The following is a 25,207-nucleotide window of genomic DNA, read 5'->3' as shown; positions in this document are numbered from 1 at the left end:
CTTTCTCCCCCGACCCACATTTCACTTGGTGCCAATGTAGCCTCCCGTAAAGAGCCTTTCTCTCTTGGTGGGGGGCTTTCACTGCCTCCATGGCAGCTTGAGAAGGCCATGCCTTTCTCCCTGGATCATTTCTCTTCCAACCTGCTGTTCTAACAGCCCAAAGTCCCAAAGGTGCTTTTTCAAAAGGCAAATGGACTTCCTTTGTTTTTGCTTGAAGAGGTTTCGCTTCTCATCGAAGAAGCTTCTTCAGTTCTAAAGAAGCTTCTTGAATGGGAAGCAAAATATCTTCAAGGACAAAGCCAAGAAAGTCAAGTTGCCTTTTGAAAATGTGAAAATTGAAAACTTACTGCACCCATGAACAGTTTGCCAATTGAACAGGGGCAGATAAGACAGAGCTCCAGAGGGTTAACATCACTGCCCAGAGCATCATTGGTTGCCCTCTCCTCTCTTTGGAAGAGCTTTATAGCTCCCGCTGCCTTAAGAAAGTTCAATACATTCACACAGGATCCATCTTATCCTGGGCAGTCTTTTTTGAACTATAACCAACTGGCAGATGCTATAGGATAATAAAAACAACAAATAGGCTGAAAACAGTTTCTATCCCAGAGCAGTAACTACATTGAATTATCCGGTATAGTGCAATATCAATGCAATATCAGAGGTTTTCAATTCAATTGTATAGAATGTGAAGGATGTCTGTCTGTGTTTTATTTTTATAGTTACTATGTACACTGAAGATGGCATTTAATTTCATTGTATGTGGTACAATAACAATAAAGTAAACAAAAAAAAGCACCTTTGGGACAACTATAACCTGGATGACTGAGAATTTCCACAGACACCTACAGTCCAAAGTTTCTGACATTTGCAGTTAGTAAAGCACATCTAAGGTATGTTATTATTTTGTACTGTATAGCATTTGAAAGCCAACCTGGTTGGATATCGGAGGTTTTGCCAAATCTGCCTTGAAAAGTAGCTTTCTGGCCACCAATAGAACAGAAGCATATTCTCAAGTCTACCCTGAATTTTAAATACATATTAGATTTCAAAACATTTTTTTTAGAAAAGCAAGAAACAATTGGGGGGGGTATTAATGATTATGGGGATACCATTCTCTGAGTTGGGTGCAAGCACCCTCATCTAGTACAGTTGGGGAGAAAAGCTGACACTCCTCCATCCATTTTTACTTTTAAGAATTTGCATATTGGGGTCACAGTTTATCCTCTAGGACAGGAGTCTCCAACCTTGGCAACTTTAAGCCTGGTGGACTTCAACTTCTGGAATTCTGGGAGTTGAAGACTGCCAGGCTTAAGGCTGCCAAGGTTGGAGACCCCTGCTCTAGGAAGCAGTTCCCAGAAGCTGCCTGTGGGTTGCTTGTTAGAGCTATTAACTCTTCTTTGGCAGGAATGCAAACATGTGGCTATTTGGCAGGCTTAACCGCATAAGTCTATGTAGAACCTGGATGTTTGTCTGGTGAGCCACAGGCATCCTGAATCTGGGAAAATGTGTTCAGAAACTTTGGAATTACGCTAGATTTTTGTGCTCTAGGAAGGAATACAGAAACAGGAAAAAACCAGATGTGCAGAGTTAAGGGGAAAACCACAGAAGCTGCAAAATCAGGGATTGTGTCATTAGAGCTTAAGGATGGGGCTGCCCATAATATCAGAAATCTCAGGTTCTCGAACACCTTGGTCTCTTGGTAGGTTTATGAAATGCCATCCTCTAAGAATGCAGTGAGAACAGGTGGCCGTTTAAAAACTGATACAGCACAATCAAAAGCGAGCCCTGGGGTCACGTGATCCCCTTTTGCGACTTCTGACAAGTGAAGTCAATGGGGAAATCAGATTCACTCAACAAACTCGTTAGTAACTTAACAACTGCAGTGATTCACTTAACAAATGTGGCAAGCAAAGTCGTAAAATGGGACAAACTCACTTAATGAATGTTTCACTTAGCAACATAAATTTGGGGCTCAGTTGTGGTTGAAACATGGGGATGACCTGTACTTTAATTTTCTATGTCATTTTATTTAACTTGCTATGGAAACCTGAGTCTGAAGAAACACATTGTGTACACACAGGGATGAGTGAGACAACAAAGAGCCCGAAAACAATAACAGAGACTATGCATGAGGCATGAAATCGAACATGGAATGACAACATCTAATGGAAGTGGAGGATTCAAAAAGTATATCACTGACTTAAATGATGATGCTGTTAAAAGAACTTTGGAGTTCTGGACCAAATTACCTTATATGAAGAGTTTCTGGCAGAGGACAGGCTATGCCTCACAAGAACCAGGAAGAAAATAAGTGAGCTTATCTGAGTAACTGAGGGACTGTAACAAAGAAGAGGGGGTCAACCTATTCTCCAAAGCACCTGAGGCAGGACAAGAAGTAACAGGTGAGAGATCATTAAGGAACATCCAACCTAGAATTAAGGAGAAAGCACAATTAATGAGTAGAATGCTTACTTCCGGAAGTTGTGGGTGCTCCATCACTGGAGCTTTTAAAAAAAAAAATCCTGCTCAAGCAGCGGTTTGGACTGGATGTCCCCCAAGATCCCTTCAAATCCTATGATTCTATGTTCTATGAATAATTTGGATGTTCTAAAATGCAGAATGGCAATCTATTCAATTAAAACTTCTTCTGATGCCTCCGTTTGGTCTGGCTAGCCTTAGGAACTTTTGAAACTACAAAACATGTATTTGGAAAGTGTTTAGGAAGAATCTAAAACCTAACTTTCTCTTCCCAAGGCTTGTGCTTCATTTGACCCTCTTGCACTATTTGTGAGTCTGGCGCCCACAAACAAATATCAAATGTTTTCATTCCCTCATTCAACCTCTCTTGTTCCTCTATTTGTTCTTTTAAAAACTTCTGCCTGGATTTCTCCAAAATGCTGTTTGCAAATCCATGTCAGGAGACACTTTGCTTGGCACCCACCAGGAGGGAGAAACAGTAACCTGCTGATAAATTGGTGTTTTATATTTGGTCCCATCCCAGGTGCAGCTATTTTGTGACTGAGCCTGTCTCCCCACAATCATTTCACCTAAGATATGATTTTAAAAATCCAGTTGCATCCACCAGGCTCATCATCCCTGACAAGGGTCATTTCCGTACAAACTTTCTCCAGGTAAAAGTCTATTGGGGGGGGGGAGTCTATACAGAAAATGATGTGTAAATTGTGTAGAATCAAAACCTTTCTTTTCTCATACAGAATGTATGTGTAGGGTAGATTGTCTCCCATTAAACTGCAGCCAGCAATTGCAAGAATCTGAGCTCAAAACTTTCAACATGCTGCACATTCCTCCTGCTGCAAAGTCTGCCCTGCCCACCTGCAAACTCTTCAGACTCCCTAGTTGCCCTCTCTGCCTTTCTCTGCAGGGGCCTGGTCTCCCCCGCTCCACCCCTAGTCCCTACTACTATATTTGGTGCTGCCACAGAAGTAATTGCAACTCATCCAGCAAAAAAAAAAAATCGGTGGTTCCTTTATTTCAAATCCAAGATGACAGCATATTTTTGTACTGGTAATTCCTGATTCATGCTCAGTCTTGGTCAATCACACTTTGTTGGGGTGATCTGTCCCTGTGGCTGGAGGGGTGCGGGAAGGCCAGGCCATTGTTTCATGCTTCCTGACCATGTGCTGACTGCTTTAATGCTTTTGAGCTGAATCCCTTCTTTATGCCCAGAGTCTTTTTTCAAACTACAGTAACTGGAGTAGAATGTATTTTGTTTAGAGGAGAAGGATCAACCAGGTCCAGAAAAAGGCTTCTATGCTGTTTTAGTAGCATCCACATAGCTGTAAAAGTTCAGAAATTTCCTTGGGTATTGGAAAATTCACTTCAAGGAGAACAAAAAGGGGCCCAGACTTTGGCAGAAAAAGTAAGTGATAATAAGGGATGCATATAAAATAGTAAAAATTGAAGAGCATGTGGCAAAACAAAACAAAACAAAAAAAAAAAAACTAAAGGAAAACAATAAGAATTTATATTCAAAGTCAAAAACTGGCCAGAGAAGCATTTGGGTCACTGGGTCAAATAGTAAAAGAAACAATATGGAATGATGCACTTTGCAGAGATACTAGATGAATCTGCTTTTATATTAACATCATATGAACCTGTATTGCCGTGGTGGCACAGTGGTTAGAATGCAGTATTGCAGGCTACTTCTGCTGACTGCCGACTGCCAGCAGTTCAGCAGCTGGAGTCTCACTCACTCAAGGTTGACTCAGCCTTCCATCCTTCTGTGGTCATTAAACTGAGGACCCAGATTGTTGGGGGCAAGAGGCTGACTCTGTCATTGCAAAGATGAAACCAGGCGTTGCTTCAGTATCGGAATTTTGTTTTCCGTATGTTTTAAATAGGACTGAAAACTATGCCTTCTTTTGATCTCACTGTGCTCTGCCACCATGATGCAACATATGGTTTCAAAAATAAATCATGTATTATCATGAACTAAACTCCATATTGTGATAGCCAATTCTTATAGAAATTATGTCACCAAGAAGGACCAAAGCATGTGGAGAGGGGGACACCTTTGCAAGGACAAGGTGCAGGCACTTCAATCCCTGGCACCTCATTACAGGCTTGGGAGGAGCCTTACCTGGAGATCCTCTGGAAAGCATAAGTTGGTTTGGAGTGATCAGTCTCCTCCCTTTCTTATCATCACCCTCTTCTTCCTTTCCCTCAAGAGGCAAATTTAATCTGAAAGAGAGCGCGAGTGGGGAGCTTCTACTTGAGGCAGATGCACTGTGTGGATTGGATCGAGGTGCCCTCCTGTTTTCATGTTACATGGTATCCAGTGGGGTTAAGAGGATGACTCTCTTGGGGCATTCAGGACTTTGATCATAAATTTGAGATGGATGAGTATCTCCCAGAAGGTTCTAAAGCTCAGACCTCAGAATAACCCAATGTGTTGGTTGACTTTGATAATAAATTGGATTAATAGATAACAATATAGTCTTCCTGTGATTTGCTATGATTATTCAATTCCAAGTAGTTTTTCTTTAAGGAGGAAGGAATGTGGCCCAACCTATAACCAGAGAGCACAAAAATCCACAATGAATGTGATTTCTGGAAATTTTAAAATAATTCCACTTCAAGGTTTGTGGGACATTACAGAGAAGCCAAAAACAAGGGTTAATTTTTTTATGACCTAAGTGGGCTCTAAATTAGTCTATTTTAGATCCAAGCAAGCCACCTAGATCCTATGGGATCCTTGGTGCTCTCCAAATCTGGTTGCTTTCTTGCAGACAATTCATGCACTGATATCAGTACACTGATGGTGTTACCTAGTTGGGTAATGAAATGTCTGCAAGAAAGCCACCAAGCTCAGAGAGCACCAAGGACCCCGCAGCCCAATCCTTAGCTGCAAATATTCTCTTCTATTGGTACAAATCACATATTCAGTGCTGCTCACTTTTCTCACTCGTGTTTATACCCCTCATTGTTGTCACTAATTCTTTGTCCTCAGAGGTGATATGTAACACACCAGCTGCTGATGGAGAATAGTCTTTTTGATACTATCCACATTTCTGAGTGTGAGGGCCTTCATGGGAGGTTTGAGACAAAAATGTTTTTTTTTTAATATAAGATTAAAAAGCCAGAAAGAGACAGAGAGATACTTCCATGTCAAGAATCTCTTAAGCATCTCCCTTTTTCCTTGAATGAAAATTTAACTTTCAGATAGAGAATGTTTGGGTATCAGAAACAGCCTGCCTGCATTGGGTCTGCATAGAACCATTTTTCCCATGGGCCCATGCGGGCAGAGAGAGCATGGGCAAATTCAAATTGAGGAATGAATGTGGACCCAAACCCAGTAGTGTTTTGGTAGAGGATTAATTGAGCCAAAAATAAGGACATGACTTCAATTTCTGTAAAGAATCAGGAACTGGTTGCAGGGACTTGGCTTGAGTCAATTAATAAGATTATATGAAGAGCCAAGACAAGCCTATCAATTGCCTCCCCCAAAGAGTACTGGGCTGGTATTTCTTAGAGGAAATAGATCGTGGGCCTATTTAGAGGTGTTTGCTTGGACATTTGTAGAATTTGTTAGCATCTCAGGTCAACTATAATCTTCTTGAGTGGGTGCTAGAAACGGGGAGACAGCAGGCATTTCTAACTTCCTACCATTGTGCGAAAGACAGCATGTCTACCTCTTAGAGTACGGGTGGGGAACCATGGCCCTTTTATGACTGGTGGGCTTCAGCTCCCAGAATTTCTGAGCCCGCATGGCAGATAAGCCCCCTTTTCCTGCAAAACTAACTCAATGAAAAAGAACAGAAAAGAAATGGCTTCTATTGGCACATTTTCAACGAATCTAAGACGACCCTCCAATTTTGAAAGTAATCCCTTTGGAGAAAAGCCTCGCCTTTCTTTCAGGCAAATACAGTGTTTCATGTGTTTGAGGACATCTGACAGAGATGAGAGGCAGACAGTGAAGGAATTCAGCCCTTCTGGGAACGTGGAACTCCAGACTCCACTAGATGCTGCTGCTGCTGCCTCCTCCTGGGCCCTGGCTCAACAGGAAGCCTGGGAAGGTCCCTTCAGCACTTCTTGCAGCTCTTGGTCAGGGGGGGAGGGGCCAGAGAGGTCTAAGAAACAGGGGAGGGAGGAACCCTGTCATCAACCCCTGGGTTGCCTGGGATGGGCCTCGCGCAGGACTTGGATCTTGGGCAGGCTACTTCTGTCACTGCCACAGGCCAGTTACTCCCTCCAGAGGGGAAACATCCCAGCAAGGAACTTTACCCAGGATACGTGGAGGCAGAAGCAGCAGGGGTCACTCCCCGGGGCCTGGCACTGGCCTTTTCAGGAGGCCACCTGCTCCCCCCTTCCCTTCTGCCCCTTCCTTGCCTGGCTTCTGCAGCTTCATGCCAGGAGCTCATGGAGCCCTCCTAGAGGCCGTGTTTCCACACAGGCCCCCTGGGCATCCCAGGGCGGCCCTGCGAGGGGGAGTTGCTCTTAGTGGGGGGTTTCCACATGGGGGTGGGCCTGTGCATGGCATGTCACCCAACTGGTGCCCCCAAGAGAGGTATAAGGAATGCCCCATCCCCTTCCCCACAGGCGCCTTTCCCGCCCTTTCTTTTTGCCTGAGGAGCTGCCCTCGCGCTCGGTCACTCGTCTCTGGCAATGCTCTCCTCCAGGGCGGGAAGGACCTCCAGGCTCAAGGCGTCACTGTTGTGCACCCCGGAGAAGGAGACCATGGTGTGCAGGAGCATAAGGACTAGGACACAGAGCCGGATTTTGCTGTGGCTGAGGCGGGACCCTGCAGAGACCGGCAGCAGAGACGGGGGAGGGTACTGGTGGTGATGGTAATACAGGTGATAGTGCTGCTTCTCTTCCTGCTGCTGCTGCTCCTTCTTCTTCCTCTGCTGCTGCTGCTGCTGCTGCTGCTGTTCTTGCTGGTGATGGGGGGCTTCATGGCGGGGGCTGTGGAATGACTCCGACTCGGTGGATTTGGTGGAGGTGTTGTAGCTGCGCTCCGGTTGGGGATCACAGGAGTCCCACTGGACGTCACAGCATTTCGCTTCTTGGTCAGGCAGCTGGTTCTCCAACAACCCTGGAAACACAATGGCACAATCATTGTCTGGGGAATAGCAACAGCACTTAAGATTTATATATTGCTTCATAGTGCTTTCTAGCCCTCTCTAAGCAGTTTACAGAGTCAGCCTCTTGCCCTCAACAATCTGGCTCCTTATTTTACCCACCTCGGAAGGAGGGAAGGCTGAGTCAACCTTGAACCTGATCTGCCAAACTGCTGGCAGCCGGCAGTTAGCAGAAGTAGCCTGCAGTACTGCACTCTAACCACTGCACCACCATGGCTCATACAGGTAGTCTTTGACTTACAATTGGGCCCAAAATTTCTGTTGTTAAGTGAAACACTGGTTAAGTGAGTTTTGCCTTACTTGACAATCTTTCTTGACACAATTGTTAAGTGAATCACTGCAGTCGTTAAGTTAGTAAAATGGTTGTTAAGTGAATCTGGCTTCATCATTGACTTTTGCTGGTCAGAAAGTCACAAAAGGGGATCGCATCAGCCCAGGACACTGTAACTGTCATAACTATGAGTCAATTTCCAAGTGTCTGAATTTTGATCACATGACCATTGGAGATCCTGCAACGGTAGTAAGTGTGAAAAATGGTCGTAAGTCACTTTTTTCAGTGCCGTTGTAACTTCAAACGGTCACTAAATGAACTGTTGTAAGTCAAGAACTACCTGTAATCGACATTTCAGCCCCCCATTTGGGACTGGATAAAATCAGCTCGCTGCTTCTGGGGATGGGCTGTGTTCCCTCTCCAGGACACCCAACACAAGTCCCTCTATTGATAAGGAGGGCAGAGCTGCCACCGGCCTCCCCTTCCTGGCAGGATTAGCTTCATACCTGAAGCAGATCAATGCCTGTGGACGGGGCTCTCTGTGTGCTCCAGGCTCTCCCCATTCGCCCTAACCCGGCGAGGCAAAGGGAAGGTGCTCGCCCCTGGGACGCTTCCAGGTCCCCCTCCGAGTCTTACCCGTGCAGAGGAAGCCAGGCAGCCCTCCATAGACCAACTCATCGTTGTCGGGCAACACAAAGGGGCACCTGGTCTCCACCTCCAGGCAGTATTGCTTGCATGGAATCCGGTGCTGGCACTGTAGTTGGGTCACATCAAAATACTCAGAGCACAGCCAAGCCTTGTAGACAGCCTACAGGGGAGGAACAAGAGTCCAGAGGCAGTCACACAGTAGCAAAAACACCCCCCCCCACACACACACACCCGCCCCTAGAATCTGAATGGTGTCTGCTGGGATACATGGATAGTCCTCAACTTACAACAGCTCAATTAGTGACCGTTCAAAGTTACGATGGCACTGAAAAAATGACTTATGACCGTTTTTCACACTTACGACCATTGCAGCATTCCCAGGGTCACGTGATCAAAATTTAGACCTTTGGCAACTGACTCAAATTTCTGATGGTTGCCATGTCCCAGATCACGTGATCTGCTTTTGCAACCTTCTGAGGAGGAAAGTCCATGGAGAAGCCAGAGTCACTTAACAAGGATATTGGTACCGGCAGCTCAATGAACGCCATCATTCACTTCACAACTGTGGCAAGAAAAGTAGGACAAAACTCACGTAACAACTATCTTGCTTAGCAACATAAATGTTGGGCTCAATTATAGTTGTAAGTCGAGGACTACCTGTAGTCACGGACAACCTTAATTGTACGTTGCCTTGCACAACATTGTTCAACTGTTAGCAAGATAAGATAGATTGTTGGAAAATAAGGTACCTTCAAAGAAAACCCTCCATTTCTAAAAGAAGAAACTCATGAATCCTGTGTAGGAAGCCATTCTTTCCACGCCCAGCTAGGTCAGGCTGAGTAATTTGGGGACACTGGGGTTTACTTTAAGGGAAATTACGGAGAGAAAGATCATCAGCACTGCTTAAGTTTGCCAGGTGAGCACATGAAGCTGCTCACTTACTGGCCATTCCTCCAAGCGGTTACGGAAGAGAAATGAAAAGCAAGGCTAGACTTATAGAAAGTTCAAATGCAAAAGGCAAACGTTACATAAATGAGTTTCAAAGCCAGGAGACTTAATGTACAACACAAAGCAAAAACAAAAATCCTGACTTTGGCTTATTGTCATCCTCTTATTTCAAAGAATCTGTTGTGAGAGAACTGGCCCCTTAGTCCCTTCCTAGTCCCATCGCAGCAAGAGAGCCAGGCCACTTGGAAAGCACCAGGTGTGACTTTCTCTTCAGCAAAACTACATTCCTCTCTAATTTCAGGGGAAAGATGCACTTGCTCTACCCTGTCTTTGGCTGAGAGGCTCAAGACGGCACACAACAAATACCACCCCACCCTGAGTTAAGTTGGGCTCGGAGAGAAGAGAACTGACTCAAAGTCTCCCAGGGAGCTTCCAGGGCTGAGGTGAGGGCAGGAGGGGAAACAAACCTGGCTCTCTTTCCTACTAGCTCAGTCCCTTCACCCCAGGATGACCCTTTAATTCTGAGTGAGGGGTCCTGTCTCTCGCCTCCAGTCCATAGCTACAGAGGTCTTCCTCACCTCTAGGTTTCGGCTTTCGGCTCTTGAGGCAACCCAATGACTTTCCTCTGCGGCTATTTGGATTGGTCTGACTCCAGGCTCCTGGAAACAACGGTAGACCAGGACCTCTATGAAATGACCTATGTGGAAAGAAATGTGCTGCCAGGCAGGTTACTCCGTGATCTGTGTTTTTTTCTATGTGGGTCAGCTATACAAGTTCTACCAAGTCCACAGAACAAGCAATCTATGGAGGTTAAATGATGTTAACCTCCTGCCTTGATCATCAATTGGAGCCTTCCTGTTTCTGCAGCCCTAGTCCAGGTTAAAACCAGAAATTGGATATTTTTTTCAGCTGTCAAGAAATCCATCATTACTTCTTATATTGTCCCACATTGCAATTGTGTAGTTAGTACATACCACCTACTGGTCTCCTGACCCAGATAGAGGCATCTTTCAGGAGAAAGCAAATTATATGAAAATACTAATGGACTAGCTCAGGGACTCAAGGAAAACACATTGCATCCCTGCCCCCAGCCCCCAGCCCCCCCCCCGCCCCCACACTGTTGCTGGAAAAATTAGGGACCGCTGGTTTAGACCCCTCCTCCCCTTTTAGCCAGGAGTCAATCTAAAAAAGCATGGCTGGGTGATTTGCAACATCCAGGAAAGCGTGGCGGCATTCACATTATTCCACCCACCCCTCCACACAGACACCAATCCCAGCCTGAAGATTGGAAACTCCTTCTAAAATACCAACTGCTTTTCAGGATTGTCTACACTGCTCCACCACACAAAAATGAAATGTCTGCAAGAAAAAAAAGAGAGCTCAGAGAGCACCAAGGACCCCGATACAAAATATACCAAATCCTCCTGTTGTTGGATTTGCAAATGTTACACCAGTGTTTGGGGGGATTGCTGAGCACCACAATAAACATAAAAAGAAAAAGAAGGAGAGCAATGGAACTGATCCCATAGGAAGATGAATCTTTATTAGTCTGCAAAAAATATTAGATCATAAATGTAAAATTTCTAGTGGGGAAAAGGCCCAAAGGGTTGTAGAGCTATTTTGCTAATGGCTCAGGAACCTGATTTGTAGTTCAGTTACGGTTTCAATGAATCCCAGAAAAGACAAAAAGTTTTTTGTTTAGGAGCAAACAATATGGCTGACCACAAACTTTTGTGCTTTACAAAAACAAAAGCTTCCTTTTTTTCCTTCTCTTTTTTTATCTTTCCTCCTAACCTATACAGGTAGTCCTTGACATACGACGACAATTGAGCCCAAATTTTTATGTTGCTAAGGGAGACATTCGTTAAGTGAGTTTTGCCCGATTTTATTACCTTTCCTGCCACATTTGTTGACTGAATCACTGCAGTTGATAAGTTAGGACCATGATTGTTAAGTGAATGTGTCTTCCTCATTGATTTTGCTTGTCAGAAGATTGCAAAAGATGATCATGTGACCTTGAGACACAGCCACAGTCATAAGTATGAGTCAGTTGCCAAGTATCTGAATTTTGATCACATGATCATGGGGATGCTACAAAGGTTGTAAGTGTGAAAAATGGTCATGTCACTTTATTTAGTGCCATTGTAACTTTGAATGGTCACTAAATGAACTATTATAAGTCAAGGACTACCTGTACTCTAAGAACTCTGTTGTATGAATTGTAAAGGATGTGTAATTGGAGCCAATTGAGTAGAGTAGTAGACAAGAAACACTCAAGTCACTCAAATATGTGTGTATGTTAAATGCACTTTATCTTAAATATAAATGACTAAATCATGTATGCTAATACAGTGTTTTTCAACCTTTTTGTGCAAAGGCACACTTTTTTCATGAAAAAAAATCACGAGGCACACCACCATTAGAAAATGTTAAAAAAATTTAACTCTGTGCCTATATTGACTATATATAAAGTGTTTTTCCCACGGCACACCTTACACTATGTCACGGCACACTAGTGTGCCGCGGCACAGTGGTTGAAAAACACTGTGCTAATGTATGTTGACTAGTTAATGAATACATATATGGAAATGATATATAAACTTATATTTCTTTATCTAGCAAACTTTTGTATTAGGGAAATGTCCACAATCAACATTAAATTAAAAATTAGTTTCTTTTGGTTACAGTCCAACATAAAATACAAAAAAGGAAAATTACACCAATTTCAATAATTTCACTGTAACCTGTAAGTAATAAGGAAATAACTAGAAGTTAGAATTACTAACATGATGTTATAAAATTACAACCTTAAAATGTCCCTGGAAAAGTTCTTAATATTAATACTACAAGTGAAGCCTAAAAGACGACTTCAAAGGACAAAAAATATATAAAAACAGATAAAGTTTAGAAAAATAAAAGAATATAATTTTGAAGAACTTGAAGGATCAGCTATCAGGATGAAAGTTGAAAGAGAAGCAAAAGAGATCTGGTGTGATGTATTGGTAGACAGTTAAAGACAGTTTTGAGAGTATTAAAGAGTGATTAAGAGAATCAATAATGTAGGAGAATTATCTAACAGGGTCCATCTTGTAGGCAGACCCACTATTATAAGTAAATAGATGAGAAAACATATATTCTCTGGCTGTTCAATTTAGTAACAGCACTATCTGATGGAAGTTACGCATGTATAAGAATAAATGAAATGCTTAGTAAGTGATTCAACGCTGAGCAGAACGTGTGATGGCAGCTGAATTGCTTAATGCAGTTATTGATCACTATATAATAAATGCTTGTGAAGAAGTTAAAAGGGTATTGATTGGGACATAAATTTGCACAATAAGATACTCCTTGTTGCTTGACAACCTGAATGATTTGTAATGAATGCTAGACAGACTGTGTGATGCAATGAGGCATATGAATAAGCAAATAAGAAAATTAATGTATCAGGGATGAAATCAATTCTGATTGACTGGAGAAGTGGGGTGAAAGGTTGCTGATAAATGACAAAAATAGATGGATTTCTGTAACTGGGTATAATGTTTAGTAAGAATGGGATAATTAACACAGAAACTTTAAGTTCTGCAAATGCTGATAGGAAAATTGGATAGTCTGCTGTAAGGCATAAACATTGTTGAAATAAGTTAATGGCTGTAACATGAGAGTGTGCATATGTCGAATTCCAAAATAATCCAACAACACTCTATTCTGGGATAATTCCAACACTATTTCTTCAAGATTTGTGCTCCCCCCAGAGGAACTAGCCCACAGTATGAGGGAACTTAGACCCACAGTTCCTGCTATAGCAGCAACAGGAGGCCATGGTTCCAGCTTTGGCTAGTACACCAGTTACAACAATTCCTAGGATGGGAAGCACTAGCAACAACTGCTCAAGCCTTTCTCTAGTCCACGAATGGACTAGTATCATGTGCTTTCCTGACTTCATCCTTGCAGATTCAGGGGTTTTGCCAATATTCTGTTTGAGTTATGTGTCTCTCTTTCCATTTTTTTTAACACTAGTCATTTTTGTCTCTCAGTTTATGAGAGAGTTCTTTATGCAACAATGCTGGTCTTGTTCGGGGTTTCTTATTTTTCTTTCTCTGTGGTATTGTGTTAGACTGGCCTTTTATACTCTCATTTTTTCAAGCATTTTGATTTCTTTCACCTTCAAGGTTTCCAGCCATTGGAATCTTCCTAAATTCTAAGATGTTGAAGTCAGCTCTTAAAAGTTTGAGATGCTCTTTTGACTTTAATTACTTGTGCCTACATTATGTTGAATTCCAATATGACATGGTCACTCTCCCTCAAAGTTCCTGCAACCTCCTATCATTTCATCTCTATTGATAAGGATTAAGTCCAGTATAGTTGAGCCTCTGGTTCCCCCTTCTACCTTTTGGATGCCAAAATGGCCTGGTGCATTCGTCAGGAACCTGATCTCCCACTTGATGCAAAATTTGTCTCCCAGTTCATATCAGGACAATTAGAAGTCCTTCATTACTACTATAGCAGGCTTCCTCCATATTTTAGCTGATTAGCAAAAACTTCCTCTATTTAATCTGCTGTTGGGTGATCTCTACTGTGTGTCTATGACAGTAGAAAGAAAAACCCACAAAAAGTTATCCTTGATTTCAATATAATTAGGGTTTGAATTGTTACATAAGCAGTCACTGGAATTATTTTACAGTCATTTCATGACAGCTTCTTGAAATAAACCTATTTACCAGAATTTTTTGTCCTTGAATTGTTTCCTGTGTTGGTTCCAGTTCTAATATCTATTGAGCGGTTTGACAGCAATTTCATTAACTCATTACTCTCTTTTTCACAAGAGAGGAAAAAAACACAGTTCCAGTTTCTACACCCAGACAATGATAATCCTTTGCATCATCACCATACGCAGAAACGGTTATGAAAACTTTGCTTCTGTGGCCCAACATCATTATTACATGGTGGCCCAGATAGATCACTTGAACCAAACGATAAATCAAACACCACAGCAATTAGCCCAAATCCAGGAAATTGCCAGACAGAAATATTTTCAGAGCAGCATATCCTTCTTGAAGTCTTAAGTGCTATTACTATTGCTAACTCCCAGAATTCCCCATCCATCCATCCATCCATCCATCCAAAGTCCATATGTCTTAACATTGCCAAGGTTGAGAAACACTGCTGCAGACATTGCAGATTATGGACAACAATATGTCGTCTGTGGCCAAAAGACTTGTCCCTTTTTTTTTACAGAAATATTGTTTTGTTACAAAAAACACCGGCAAACGTGCTGGGAATGGAAGTCTTCCAATGTTCTGTAAGTTTCTGCAAACTAGGGAGGTACAATGGCTCAGCAGTTGAAGATGCTGAGCTTGTAAGCTAGAAAGCTGAAAGACCCCAAAACACCATGCAAAGGGGTGAGCTTCTGTTACTTGCCCCAGCTCCTGCAAATGTAGTAGTGAAAAACCATGCAACTGCAAGTAGATAAATAGGGTACCACTTTGATGGGAAGGTAACAGTGTTCTGTGCACATTGGCATATAGTAATGCCAGTGACATAACCACAGTAGCTTCTTCACACAATACTAGCTCCTTTGGCTAAAAAAATGGAGATGAACATCACCCCTAGAGTCAGACACAACTGGACAGGGGAAACTTTTGACTTTTTATTTTTGATAAGCCAATTTCTTTGGCACTGTAGGATACTGACATATGGTCCAAACTCTCAAAACCATATTTATAGTGCAGTTACAGGATCTGTGACTCTAAATGATTCATGCTTCCTTCCTAGCAAGTCAGCACAATTAGAATGTTTGACAGTTACAGTGAAAAGTCTGATCAGTGCAGGATAAAGAAAGTGTTTCAGCTCTTCAAAATGGTGAATGGGGCAATCCTAAGCATCAAATTCTGTTCCTTTTTTATCTAATAGATGTGTAGGTTATAAACATGTGAGGGCAATCCATCTCTTGCATTACAGGAACATGCAGAGGAAAACGACAATAGAGTAGCACAGATTCTGGGGGAGTGAATGTGGGAGAGGGGAGGGAGAGGAGAGGAACAAACCAATGTGACTGAGCAGTAAGAGTAAGGATCTAGTATCTATCCTGAGCATTATCAATCTGAGCACCCTTTCACTGTTATTTGCCTCCTTCCCTGAGCAACCTGAGGTGGAAGACAGGATCATGTCCCATCACAGGCAGGCTTGGAGCCTGGTCTAAATTGTTTACCTCGACTTGCCAAATGCCACCTTTTTCCACATGTCAGCTTCATGGCTAATAAATGCTTCAGATATTTTCTCAGGGCAGGACAATCTTAAGCAAAATAATTCAAATGTCAACAGTATAAAGCAAAGCCGCTTATGACATGCATGCATGAAAATTGTTTCTTCATAGGTCGCTTTGCTAACTCTCAGTTTCATAGAGTTTCCATGATCTGAGGAATAGATGAAAGAGGAGGAAAAAGCAGAGTCATGACCTATCTCCTTTCTGTCCATAGGATTGTAGGCTGGAAGGGACCTTGGAAGTCTTCTAGTCCAATCCCATGCCCAAGGCAGGAGATCTTATACCATCCTGGAAATCTGGTTGTTCTTGAAACCTCCAGTGATAACTTCAGGAGGCAAGCTGTTCTATTGATTAATTGTTTTCACTGTCAAGAAATTTCTCCACAGTTCTGGGTTAAATCTCTCTTTAGTGAGCTTCTATCCATTGCTTCTTGTCCTGCAGTCAGGTACTATGAAAAATTTCTGTCAAGAGCCTTCTGAATCCTGAGTTTATCTTCCAAAGTGTTAGCAACTCTTCCCAGCTTAGTGCCATCTGTAAATCTGATATTCTCTATCCCCTCATCTAGATAATGTATGAAGAAGTTGGAGACCATGGGCCCAAGACAGAACCTTTGGATCTAAATATTTTTTATTAGTCTATAATATATAATACAAAAATACAAAAGAAAATAGTAGGAAAATAGGGGAGGAAAAAGGGAAGGGAAAAGTGTGGGGCAAAAAGAAAAGGCATTGACTCCCTTTGGTGCAGTAAAATAAGATACCGTAGTAACATCAAACCTCAACGTTTCACTTTTACATAATAATATAAACTGGCCATTTCTATAACAACAAACCTATTAATCAGTAAAATCCAAAATCAAAGTTCTGCCCAAGACAGAACCTTGAGGTACCCACTGCTCACTTCCCTCCATATTCTACTAAAATTCCTCGTGTCTATAACTATTTACCTCATCACAAGTGTTGGATGCTGTGGTTTGCTGTTGCCTACTTGGTGGGTTTACTAATCTGATCATAAAATTGGTATAATTGTTTGTATCCAGGCTGCTGTGTACTAGGATAGCTGATGCACATAAAGCCATAAACTCTCACAACCTCAGATAATATTCATTTAGTCAAATAACTGGGGGAAAGGGGTAGAACATTTATCTACCACACTCTCGGAGTGGTTTACAAATGTTAGCATGTTGCTCCCAACAACCTGGCTCATTTTACCAACCTCAGAAGGATGGAAGGCTGAATCAACCTCAAACTGGTCAGGATCGAACTACTGGCTGTCGGCAGCCTACAGTACTTCATTGTAACCACTGAGCCATCAGGATTCATTATGAAGTTGATGATAGAAGTTCGTGGGTCATTCAGTTGCTAAGGTTGAGAAACACTGCTTTATAGACTTCTCTCAAGCTCAAACCACACCAAATAGGAGGCAAAATGCTGACATTTTAATTTTTGTATCACCTAAGTTTCCAGTTTAAGAAACAGACAGGCTGATTTTTGACTCCAACCTGGATATTTTTCCAATGTTCTTTTCTCACTCCTACCAGGGACCCAAAAACTTTGCACTCCCTCCCCTAATAATAGACTCTGTCTTCAAGATCCTGGCAGCCAGAATGGAGAACTCCTCACTTCACTAAGTGAACTGCTACACTGGCAGGACCCATTTAATTGGGTATCTGCATATTAAAAACCACACACTTTCTACTTTGGGGCAGTTGGTTGCCTTCTGCTCAAGCAGATATCAAGGTCTATGTTTCTTCTTATCACGCTGGTCTTTGTGCTGTGCCTTTAACCACGGAACCTGTTGCAGTCCCTCCCTTTTCCTCAAAGACTTTGGATATGATCTCACTGAATATTATTACTAGTGCATCACCTGCCAAATGCATGGATGCAGTAGTACAGATTATGGTGTCCTCCCATCCCCCATAGCCCATTTAATCCCCTGTAGATTCATCCTCTTTGCTCCAGACACAGCTTGTTCACTTCCGTGCTGGGGCTGTTAGAGATTGAAGCACTCTCTCTGGCTTGCAAGCATTCTTAAGACAACATAGAATATAGAATAGGAAGGGATCTTGGAGGCCTTCGTTCAAACACCTTCCCCTAGCAGGAGACTCTGTACCATTTTTGATAAATGGCTGTGCAGTCTCTTCTTGAAAACCTCAAGTGATGGAGCACCCACAACTCCCAATTAATTGTTCTCACTGTCAGGAAATTTCAGTTCTAGGCTGTATCTCTCTTTAACGATCTTTCATCTGTTACTTCTTGTCCTGCCCTCAGGTGCTTTGGAGAATAAGCTGACAGCCTCTTCTCCAAGACAGATCCTTAAGTACTGGAAGATTGTTATCATATCACCCAAATCCTTCTCTTTGTTAAACTAGACATACCTACCATAGTTCCCTCAATCATTAGTCACATGGTTTAGCTCTGGGCCCTTTGTCATCTTTGTTCCTTTCTTCTGCACTCTTTGTAGGGACTCAACATCTTTTTTTGTATGTTAGTGAATTGGATGCAGAATTGGATGCAGTATCCCAAGTGTGGTCTCACCAGTGCAGTACAAAGTGGTTCTATCACTTCATGTGATTTTGAAACTATCCCTCTGTTGATGCAACCTAGGGTTGCATTAGCTATTTCGGCAGCTGAGGCACAATGCTGGTTCATACTTAAATGGTGATCTATTATGGTAGTAACTAGGACACCTAGTACTCATCATTTACTAATATCACCTCCCAAAACCTATTAGCGACGAATACCAAGGTACCACTGTATGTATGTTTATTGCTGACTGGAAACACCTTATAGAGTTTTTCTATGAAACAGAAAAAAATGAACTTATAATTTATGGCTTTGCTGATTAGGCAGGATTAATGATAGAAAGAAGAGAGCTATGTAAGAATAAGAGGTAAATTGATAATTGTACTTATAACTGCTGTAAAGAAGAACAGAAGCTGCTTCTTTGTATCTATTTGTTCTTTCTTTTCTTTTTTCTTTTACCTTTTTTCCTTTCTTGCACTTTTACCTTTCTCTTCTATCTCCTTTTCTCTTATTTTTATATTAACTTGTACTAGTTTTTTATCTTCCTTTTAAAAAAACTTTAATAAAAGTATATTAAAAATAAACAATGATATATATTTTGTTTGATGTGCAGTACAACACCTCACATTTTTTGTTACATTCATTTCTTTGAATAAATTGTAGCTTTCTAGTGCTGTGTGCCAATAATAAATCCCGTTAATAATCTCTAATACTGTTTGTGTACCTGAATTCAGAACACTTGTTCTGCGTCTTTATTCCTTAGTAGTTGCACAGGTAAAAAAAACATCTGGGGTCCTTAGTACCAGATACGGGAGTTTCCTACGAAACTCAAATCCCCACCTTGGGGATTCCTGCTCTTCCTGCCTCTTTAGTTCCTTGGCTGCATATTTAATTCTAGACTTTTTCCACAATCTTTCATTTGCAATTATTTACATTTTAAAATAAATTATTATCGAATTATTTCTTCAAATAATTGCTTTCTAAAACTACAGGTAGCCCTTGACTTATGACAATTGAGCCCAAAATTTATGTTGCTAAATGAGAGTTGTTAAGTGAGTTTTGCCCCATTGTATGACTTTTCTTGCCACTGTTGTTAGGTGAATCACTGCAGTTGTTAAGTTAGTTATGCAGTTTGACGTGAAAATGGCTTCCCCATTGACTTTGCTTGTTAGGAGGTAGCAAAAGGGGATCACATGATCCCAGGACACTGCAACGGTCATAAATGTAGGTCAGTTGCCAAGCATCCAAATGTAAACCACGTGACCATGAGGATGCAATAATGGTCGCAAGTATGAAAAACAATCACGTCACTTTTTTCAGTGCCTTTGTATTTTTGAACGGTCACTAAATGAATTGTTGTAAGTCAAGGACTGCTGTATTCACAACAGTTAAACCAAAGTGATCTTTTGAAAGCCTCATAAAATTAAAAGACCAATACAAGGTAGAGCAGGGGTGCCCAATCTGTGGGTCGCGGCCCACAACCAGGACTCGGCCTATTTGCAATCCGGCCAGGTGAGCTGGCAGGTGTCAGCGCTCACAGCCCCACTGAGGGCCAATAGGAGAAAAGAAGAGGCCTGTCAGGTTTTGGTGGGAAGGAATTACCTCAGGCAAGGCTGAAATTATGCAGTCAGTTGGAAATGCCTGAGAATGCGAACTTGTCTTCTTTTGGCCCTTTTATTTCAGCCCTGGCCAGTGGCCTTCTCTTCCCTGCCTCAGGAGGGCTGAGCTGCAGGCTCAATGTTTTGTTTTTGATTTGGTTTCCCTTTTTGGTACGTAGCCAGATCCCTTTTCTGCCTTCTCCAGCTCCTGAGAGGGTCAATGTGGAGGGAGAAACCTGGTTGGCTGCAGGGAAGCTCTTGAACTCTGGCATGGGGACCTGAGAGCTGAAGGACCTCGGAGACCGAGGAAGTTCTCCTCTCACTGACCAGGAGGCCTTTCTGTGAAAAGGCTTCTGGTGTAATGGAGCTGGGAGAGAGAGAGCTGCTCCAAATGAATGCCCTGCTGGCTTTGTGGAAGAAGCCATTCTTCTTCCTGCTTCTCTTGCTTTGTGATGGGTTCTTTGGTCTACTTCATTTAAATTTCCTGCCCCATTTCATTTCAATATTACTGTTTGCCCCAGCGATATGGTCAAGTTCAGCTCAAATCTGAGAAAACATCAATTCCTAGATACGACCCTCACCCTTATAAAAATATTTATCAAAGATCTGGCAACTGTTTTTGACGGGACGAGAGGGTACACCTCCTTTGTGACACTCCAAAAAGTCATTGATGATAGTCAGTGGGGTTATAATAAAAGCTACATTTCATTGAATCAATATCAATAGAATTAGTGGATGTGTTTTGTGCAACATGTTTTAATTGGGTCATGAAGTCAGAATGTCACACAAATAGGGAAACTGGGTCAGTTGTTGCAGCCAATCAATTCCAGAGAGGGAAACGCAAAACCCTTTCCCCCAGATGTCAGCAACACCCACAACTCTGTGGATTTAGTTCACCATCTCCATCTTGAGCTACGGACCACACAGATGAAATTTTGTGGTCGTAAGTCGAGGACTACTGTATAGGAGTGGGTACAACTGGTATACCAGCACATACAAATTAGGCCTCATTGACAATGAAAGAACTAGGAGCATTCTTTGGTCAGAGTGCATTTATTCAGAATAGACATTTTCCCATTTTCCAGAGGAAGAAATACTCATTCACAATATTACCATTGTATTAGGTTTCTATTTCCTCAAGCTGCTGTCTGATCTGTGTCAACCTATTTTCCAAAGCACCAGAAGGCAAGACAAAAAACAATGGAAGGAAACTAATCAAGGAGAGAAGTAGTCTAGAACTAAGGAGAAATTTCCTAACAGTGAGAAAAACCAACCAGAAGTTGGTTTCTGCCTCCAGAAGTTGTAGGTGCTCCAGAATAGAAGTCTTTCAAAAAGAGACTGGAGTGGATAATCATTTATCTGAAACGATATAGGGTCTCCCGCTTAAACAGGTGGTTGGACTAGAAGACCTCCAACTCTATTATTCTATGTTCTATGCACGTATGCACTATATCTGAAAACTTTGAAAGAAGCCATTCAAAGTTTTTGAATATGTTGCTAATAATACACTCATAATACAATATGCAATACTCTAATACCAGCAATACATTTTTTTTTCCTGAACTGAAGTCTGCTTTTAAATAACCACACCAAAAATCAGTGTGGGGAAAAGAAGATGGCCTGGAAAAAGTTACACTTTTAAATTAAATCCTCTCTAACGCCAGCTCCAATCTCTTTGTGTCTTCTTCAAGACACTTTTCATCATTGATTTTTTTTTCTGAGAACATCCATAGAACTGAAATGTGATGATCCCAGAGTAATTTGGGATCATGAACTTATTGTTGGAAGCCAGCCCTTACTTTTTTTAAGTTAACAGAATACCTGCAAAATAAAATGACATAGCATTGGACACATGAGACCCATGGGTACAGGATCATTACCAATCTCCAAGGTAAACAAACCACACACCTATATATCAGCCTCCTTCAAAAGTTAAGATGACAGGATGATTCCCCTCTCATCCAAGTGTATAAATCTTGCATTATCAATGGAACTAAACCATCTCCATTCCGATTATGGTTTATTTTCCAACACTGCCATATTGTGACAAATCAGAAAATCTGAGGCACTTCTTCTCCCCATGAAGGCCCCACAGTCAAAGCTGATATGCAAATATCAGTAGAATCAACTGAAATGTTATCTCCTCCCCTCCACATAATATCAAAAGCCTAACTTTATGTTATATTTAACATGCATGGTATAAACATGTACTTTTAATATGATGTTACAATGAGGTGAGATTAGAGGACACAGTGGAGGTACATTTAACCATCCAGTTCCAAATTCGTTAAGGGAAGTAGCAGGTCTCCTTATGTTTCCATATCCATATAAAAATCAGGGCCCATGCACTTATTTTTTGAACGCACGTTCCACTTTCCAAAAATGGTGCATTTAATGTTATGTGCAACATAACTTAAAAAACCTTTCCAGAGAGGAAGTAACTTAGATGAAAAATACTTAAACGTACATTGTATGCAAACTGAAAGTTATATTGTATGTAAATAAAATTCCACACAACTAAGCATATGAGGATTAATTTTACAGTACCTAATAAACAGGGTGCTATATTTGTTCTTGGCTTTGTTGCGGCACTTAAAAGATTTTAAAAAAATACAGCCACTTTGGTGATAAATTTTCTTTATAATGCAGAAATGCTCTGGGTCATATTTTCAATTCTTCTTACTCCTCTCTGTTCCTCCAAGAGCTATTAATTCTCTGGGCTTCCATTATTAATTAGGATATCTTATTTGCAGAGATGGGGAGTTTGTGCCTAAGCCAGAACCCTGGTCTCCCAGGCTACCTTCCACTGAGCTCTATGTGAGTTACACCTGGAAATGGTACCCATGGAACTGGGCTTGAAGTTGCGTTGACTCAAGCACACCCACATCCATTTGGCCAACACTCGTGTCTATTATTAGTAGGAGCAACTTTTGGAAGAGTCTTTGGGATGTGTTAGATGCCCTGGAGTGCAGTTATTATGCCTGTCCTAAAGGCAACCCTGGGGAACTTTGGAAAGTGGGAGGTGCTTATGATCAAACAACCCAAAGTAAAATTCCTAAAATGCTTTGATGTAAGTGAAGTTTGGAAACTATAATAAACTGATGCACAGTTAAAGAGAACCCTTTGGGACATCTACAGGAATACACAATAACTAAATGTTCCATCTTTCTGTTCAGCAAGACAGCTCAAAGCAGCTAACAACACTGGTCAAAAGTTGAAATTAAAATATAATGCAATAATAGAGAGTATTGTCAACAAGGCAGATTCATTGCCTTCTTAATAAAAGTAACCTATGGGACACAAGCTTCCAGAAAAGCTCCTTGGTCCTAGGTCAAAAGAATGAGTCTTACATAGGAAAGCAGAGGTGAGTTGTCCTGAGAGAGGGTCAGTTCAGAGTGCCTACTTAATCCCAAAGCTATTTTGCTACCAAGGAAGATGAGTTTCCCAACCATTAACCTGCCCTGTTGTACAGCAAGTCCCTGAGGAATTTTGAGGGCAATCTAGACCCTTCCCGAGAAATTCTGACCAGGGCTGCTGCAAGAAAAGCGAAATGAGCATTTAAAGCAGGCAGCCTGCAAGAAGCCAAGGACCTGGCTCTCTTGGCTAGTATGCCTCCCATCTCAACCCATCTGTGGAGCCAAAATCTTGCTTATCAGCAAAAACAGTTGATGAGGGAGGCCCAGAAGAAGAGAAGGGCAGTGGCAAGCAGAGCCCCATTAGGCCAACCACCTGTTGCACCCAAAGCCAGGGAGAAACCCAAGGAAGAGTTTCTGGGTCGGCCCCCCCCCCCCCACTCATCCACCTCCCTACCTTGCAGTCTCTGATGCAGGAGCGCACAGAATAATCCTCGGCCTGCAGGTATTTCTCCAGCAAAAGCTCGAACTCCTCGTATTTTTCCTGAGCGTGTTGGTCCAGCCTTTGATAGGCCTCCAGGCAGCTGCTGCAGGCCTCCCCGCGCTGGGCTCCCGCAGCGGCCGACAGGAAATCCATCAGCAGGTTCGACAAGCTGCAGTCCAAGCTTTCCGGGCCGGCCATGCCGAGCAGCAGGTCCCAGGCCGTGTAAGCGTCACAAAAGGGGAGGCGGAAGGTCCGAAAGTGTCCCTCCAGGAAGTCCAGCTGGGGAGAGGAGGCGGCGGCGGCGGCGGCGGCGGCCGCGGACAGCCGGAGAGGCACGGCGGCGAAGGCGGCCAGGGAGCCCTGCTGGAAGAGGCGCCGCTGGGAGCAGGCCGAGCTCAAATCCGGCCGCGCCGCGGCGGCGACGGCAGAGCAGTGCGGGGGTGGCGGCGGGGCGGGGCCCTCGGCACTCCGATTGAGCGGCCCTCCGACCAGGGCTGCCCCGGGCGCCGCCATGCCCGAGCTCCTGGCCTCAGCTCGGAGCCGCGTTCCGGCGGCGGCGCCGCAGAGCCACAGGCGGTCGGAAAGGAGGACGGCGAAGAAGAGCAGTGAGCCCAGCGACAGGCGCCATCTCTGCGCCCGCTCCGAGTCGGCGCACGGCTTCTCCGTCTGGCCCAGGCGGGCGGCTAGTGCGGCGGCCTCATGTTCTCGTGGCTGCATCCAAGCGCCGCTGGTCATATTTTTGGGGGGCGGCGCGGAGACGGGCCGGGGGGCGGCGGCGGCGGGGGCCCTCCGGGGCTCCGCCGCTCCTCCGGCCGCCCCCTCCACGAGCAGAATGTCACCTACCGCCGGTTCTGCCGCCGCCCATGCCCAGAGGGAAGGGGAGGGGCGGCCCCATGGCGGCTCCCCCTGCGGCCCGCGACCAGAGCCCGCCGGCCCCGCCCGCGCCTCCTCCACCGCCGCTGAGCCCCGCGCGGACGCCCCCAGCCTCCCCACGCGAGGCTGCTAAGGGCTGCCCAGGAGCCGCGCATGGTGCTGCGCCGCCGCGGCGCTTCTCAGCATGGCCAGCCCTGGCGGGAGGAGGCCGCGCCGCGCCGCCCCGGCATCCCCCCTCCTCCTCCCGGGCGTCCCGGCTGCTGGGTCCGGCGCTCCGGGCTCACCGTTTGGCCCGCTCCATCTTCCGTCCCTCCCCCCGCCTGCCTCGGCCCTCCCGCCCTCCCTGTGCAGCGGGCAGCCCTCACTCGCCTTTCCTCTTGCGCTTCAGGCCACTCCGGAGCGCCCGGGCGCGGCGGCCAGGCCCGTCCATCTCCCCCTCCCGCGCCCGCCGCCCGCCTTACTCAGTCGCCATCTTCAGCCGGGCAGGGAACACCTTGAGAAATCGATCGGGTCGGGAAGAGGGGGGCGGCCAGAGGTGGGGGCGCATGCGCGCTCCGCTCCGCACCCGGGGAACACTTCCTTCGCCCGGCGCCCCTGCCTTGGCCACAGCGCCCCCGAAGCCGCGGGCGCCATGCGGGACGGCG

General features: G+C 43.8%; 1 protein-coding gene across 2 annotated transcripts; it reads right to left on the bottom strand.

Moving 5' to 3' along the window:
* Positions 1-3,956: 3,956 nt before the first annotated feature.
* On the bottom strand, positions 3,957-24,683 carry NALF2 (NALCN channel auxiliary factor 2). 2 transcript variants are annotated; one of them, XM_087727541.1, is made up of 3 exons: positions 23,664-24,683; positions 8,509-8,680; positions 3,957-7,555 (listed from the first exon to the last, which is right to left on the bottom strand). In XM_087727541.1, exons 1-3 carry the CDS (start codon positions 24,423-24,425, stop codon positions 7,110-7,112), a joined length of 1,380 nt encoding a protein of 459 aa, XP_087583667.1. In that variant the 5' UTR covers positions 24,426-24,683; the 3' UTR covers positions 3,957-7,109. The 2 variants fall into 2 exon arrangements, with proteins under 2 accessions (XP_087583667.1, XP_087583668.1); XM_087727542.1 differs by having other exon boundaries at positions 8,509-8,626.
* Positions 24,684-25,207: the final 524 nt, after the last annotated feature.

This window comes from Thamnophis sirtalis, unplaced genomic scaffold (genome assembly GCF_051295495.1).
Source record: "Thamnophis sirtalis isolate CommonGarterSnake01/CBP01778 unplaced genomic scaffold, rThaSir2_p1.2 scaffold_13, whole genome shotgun sequence".
Lineage (NCBI taxonomy): Eukaryota > Metazoa > Chordata > Lepidosauria > Squamata > Natricidae > Thamnophis > Thamnophis sirtalis.
This window is presented reverse-complemented; position numbering and strand designations above follow the sequence as displayed.

What these genes read in the sequence shown, in the direction of transcription:
- NALF2 (XM_087727541.1), bottom strand. Translation starts at nt 24,425, where the DNA reads ATGACCAGCGGCGCTTGGATGCAGCCACGAGAACATGAGGCCGCCGCA. An exon ending in CCTGCATCAGAGACTGCAAG is followed by an intron (nt 8,681 to 23,663) that starts GTAGGGAGGTGG and finishes CCTCCCCTGTAG; the next exon opens with GCTGTCTACAAGGCTTGGCT. An exon ending in GCCTGGCTTCCTCTGCACGG is followed by an intron (nt 7,556 to 8,508) that starts GTAAGACTCGGA and finishes TTGTGTTTCCAG; the next exon opens with GGTTGTTGGAGAACCAGCTG.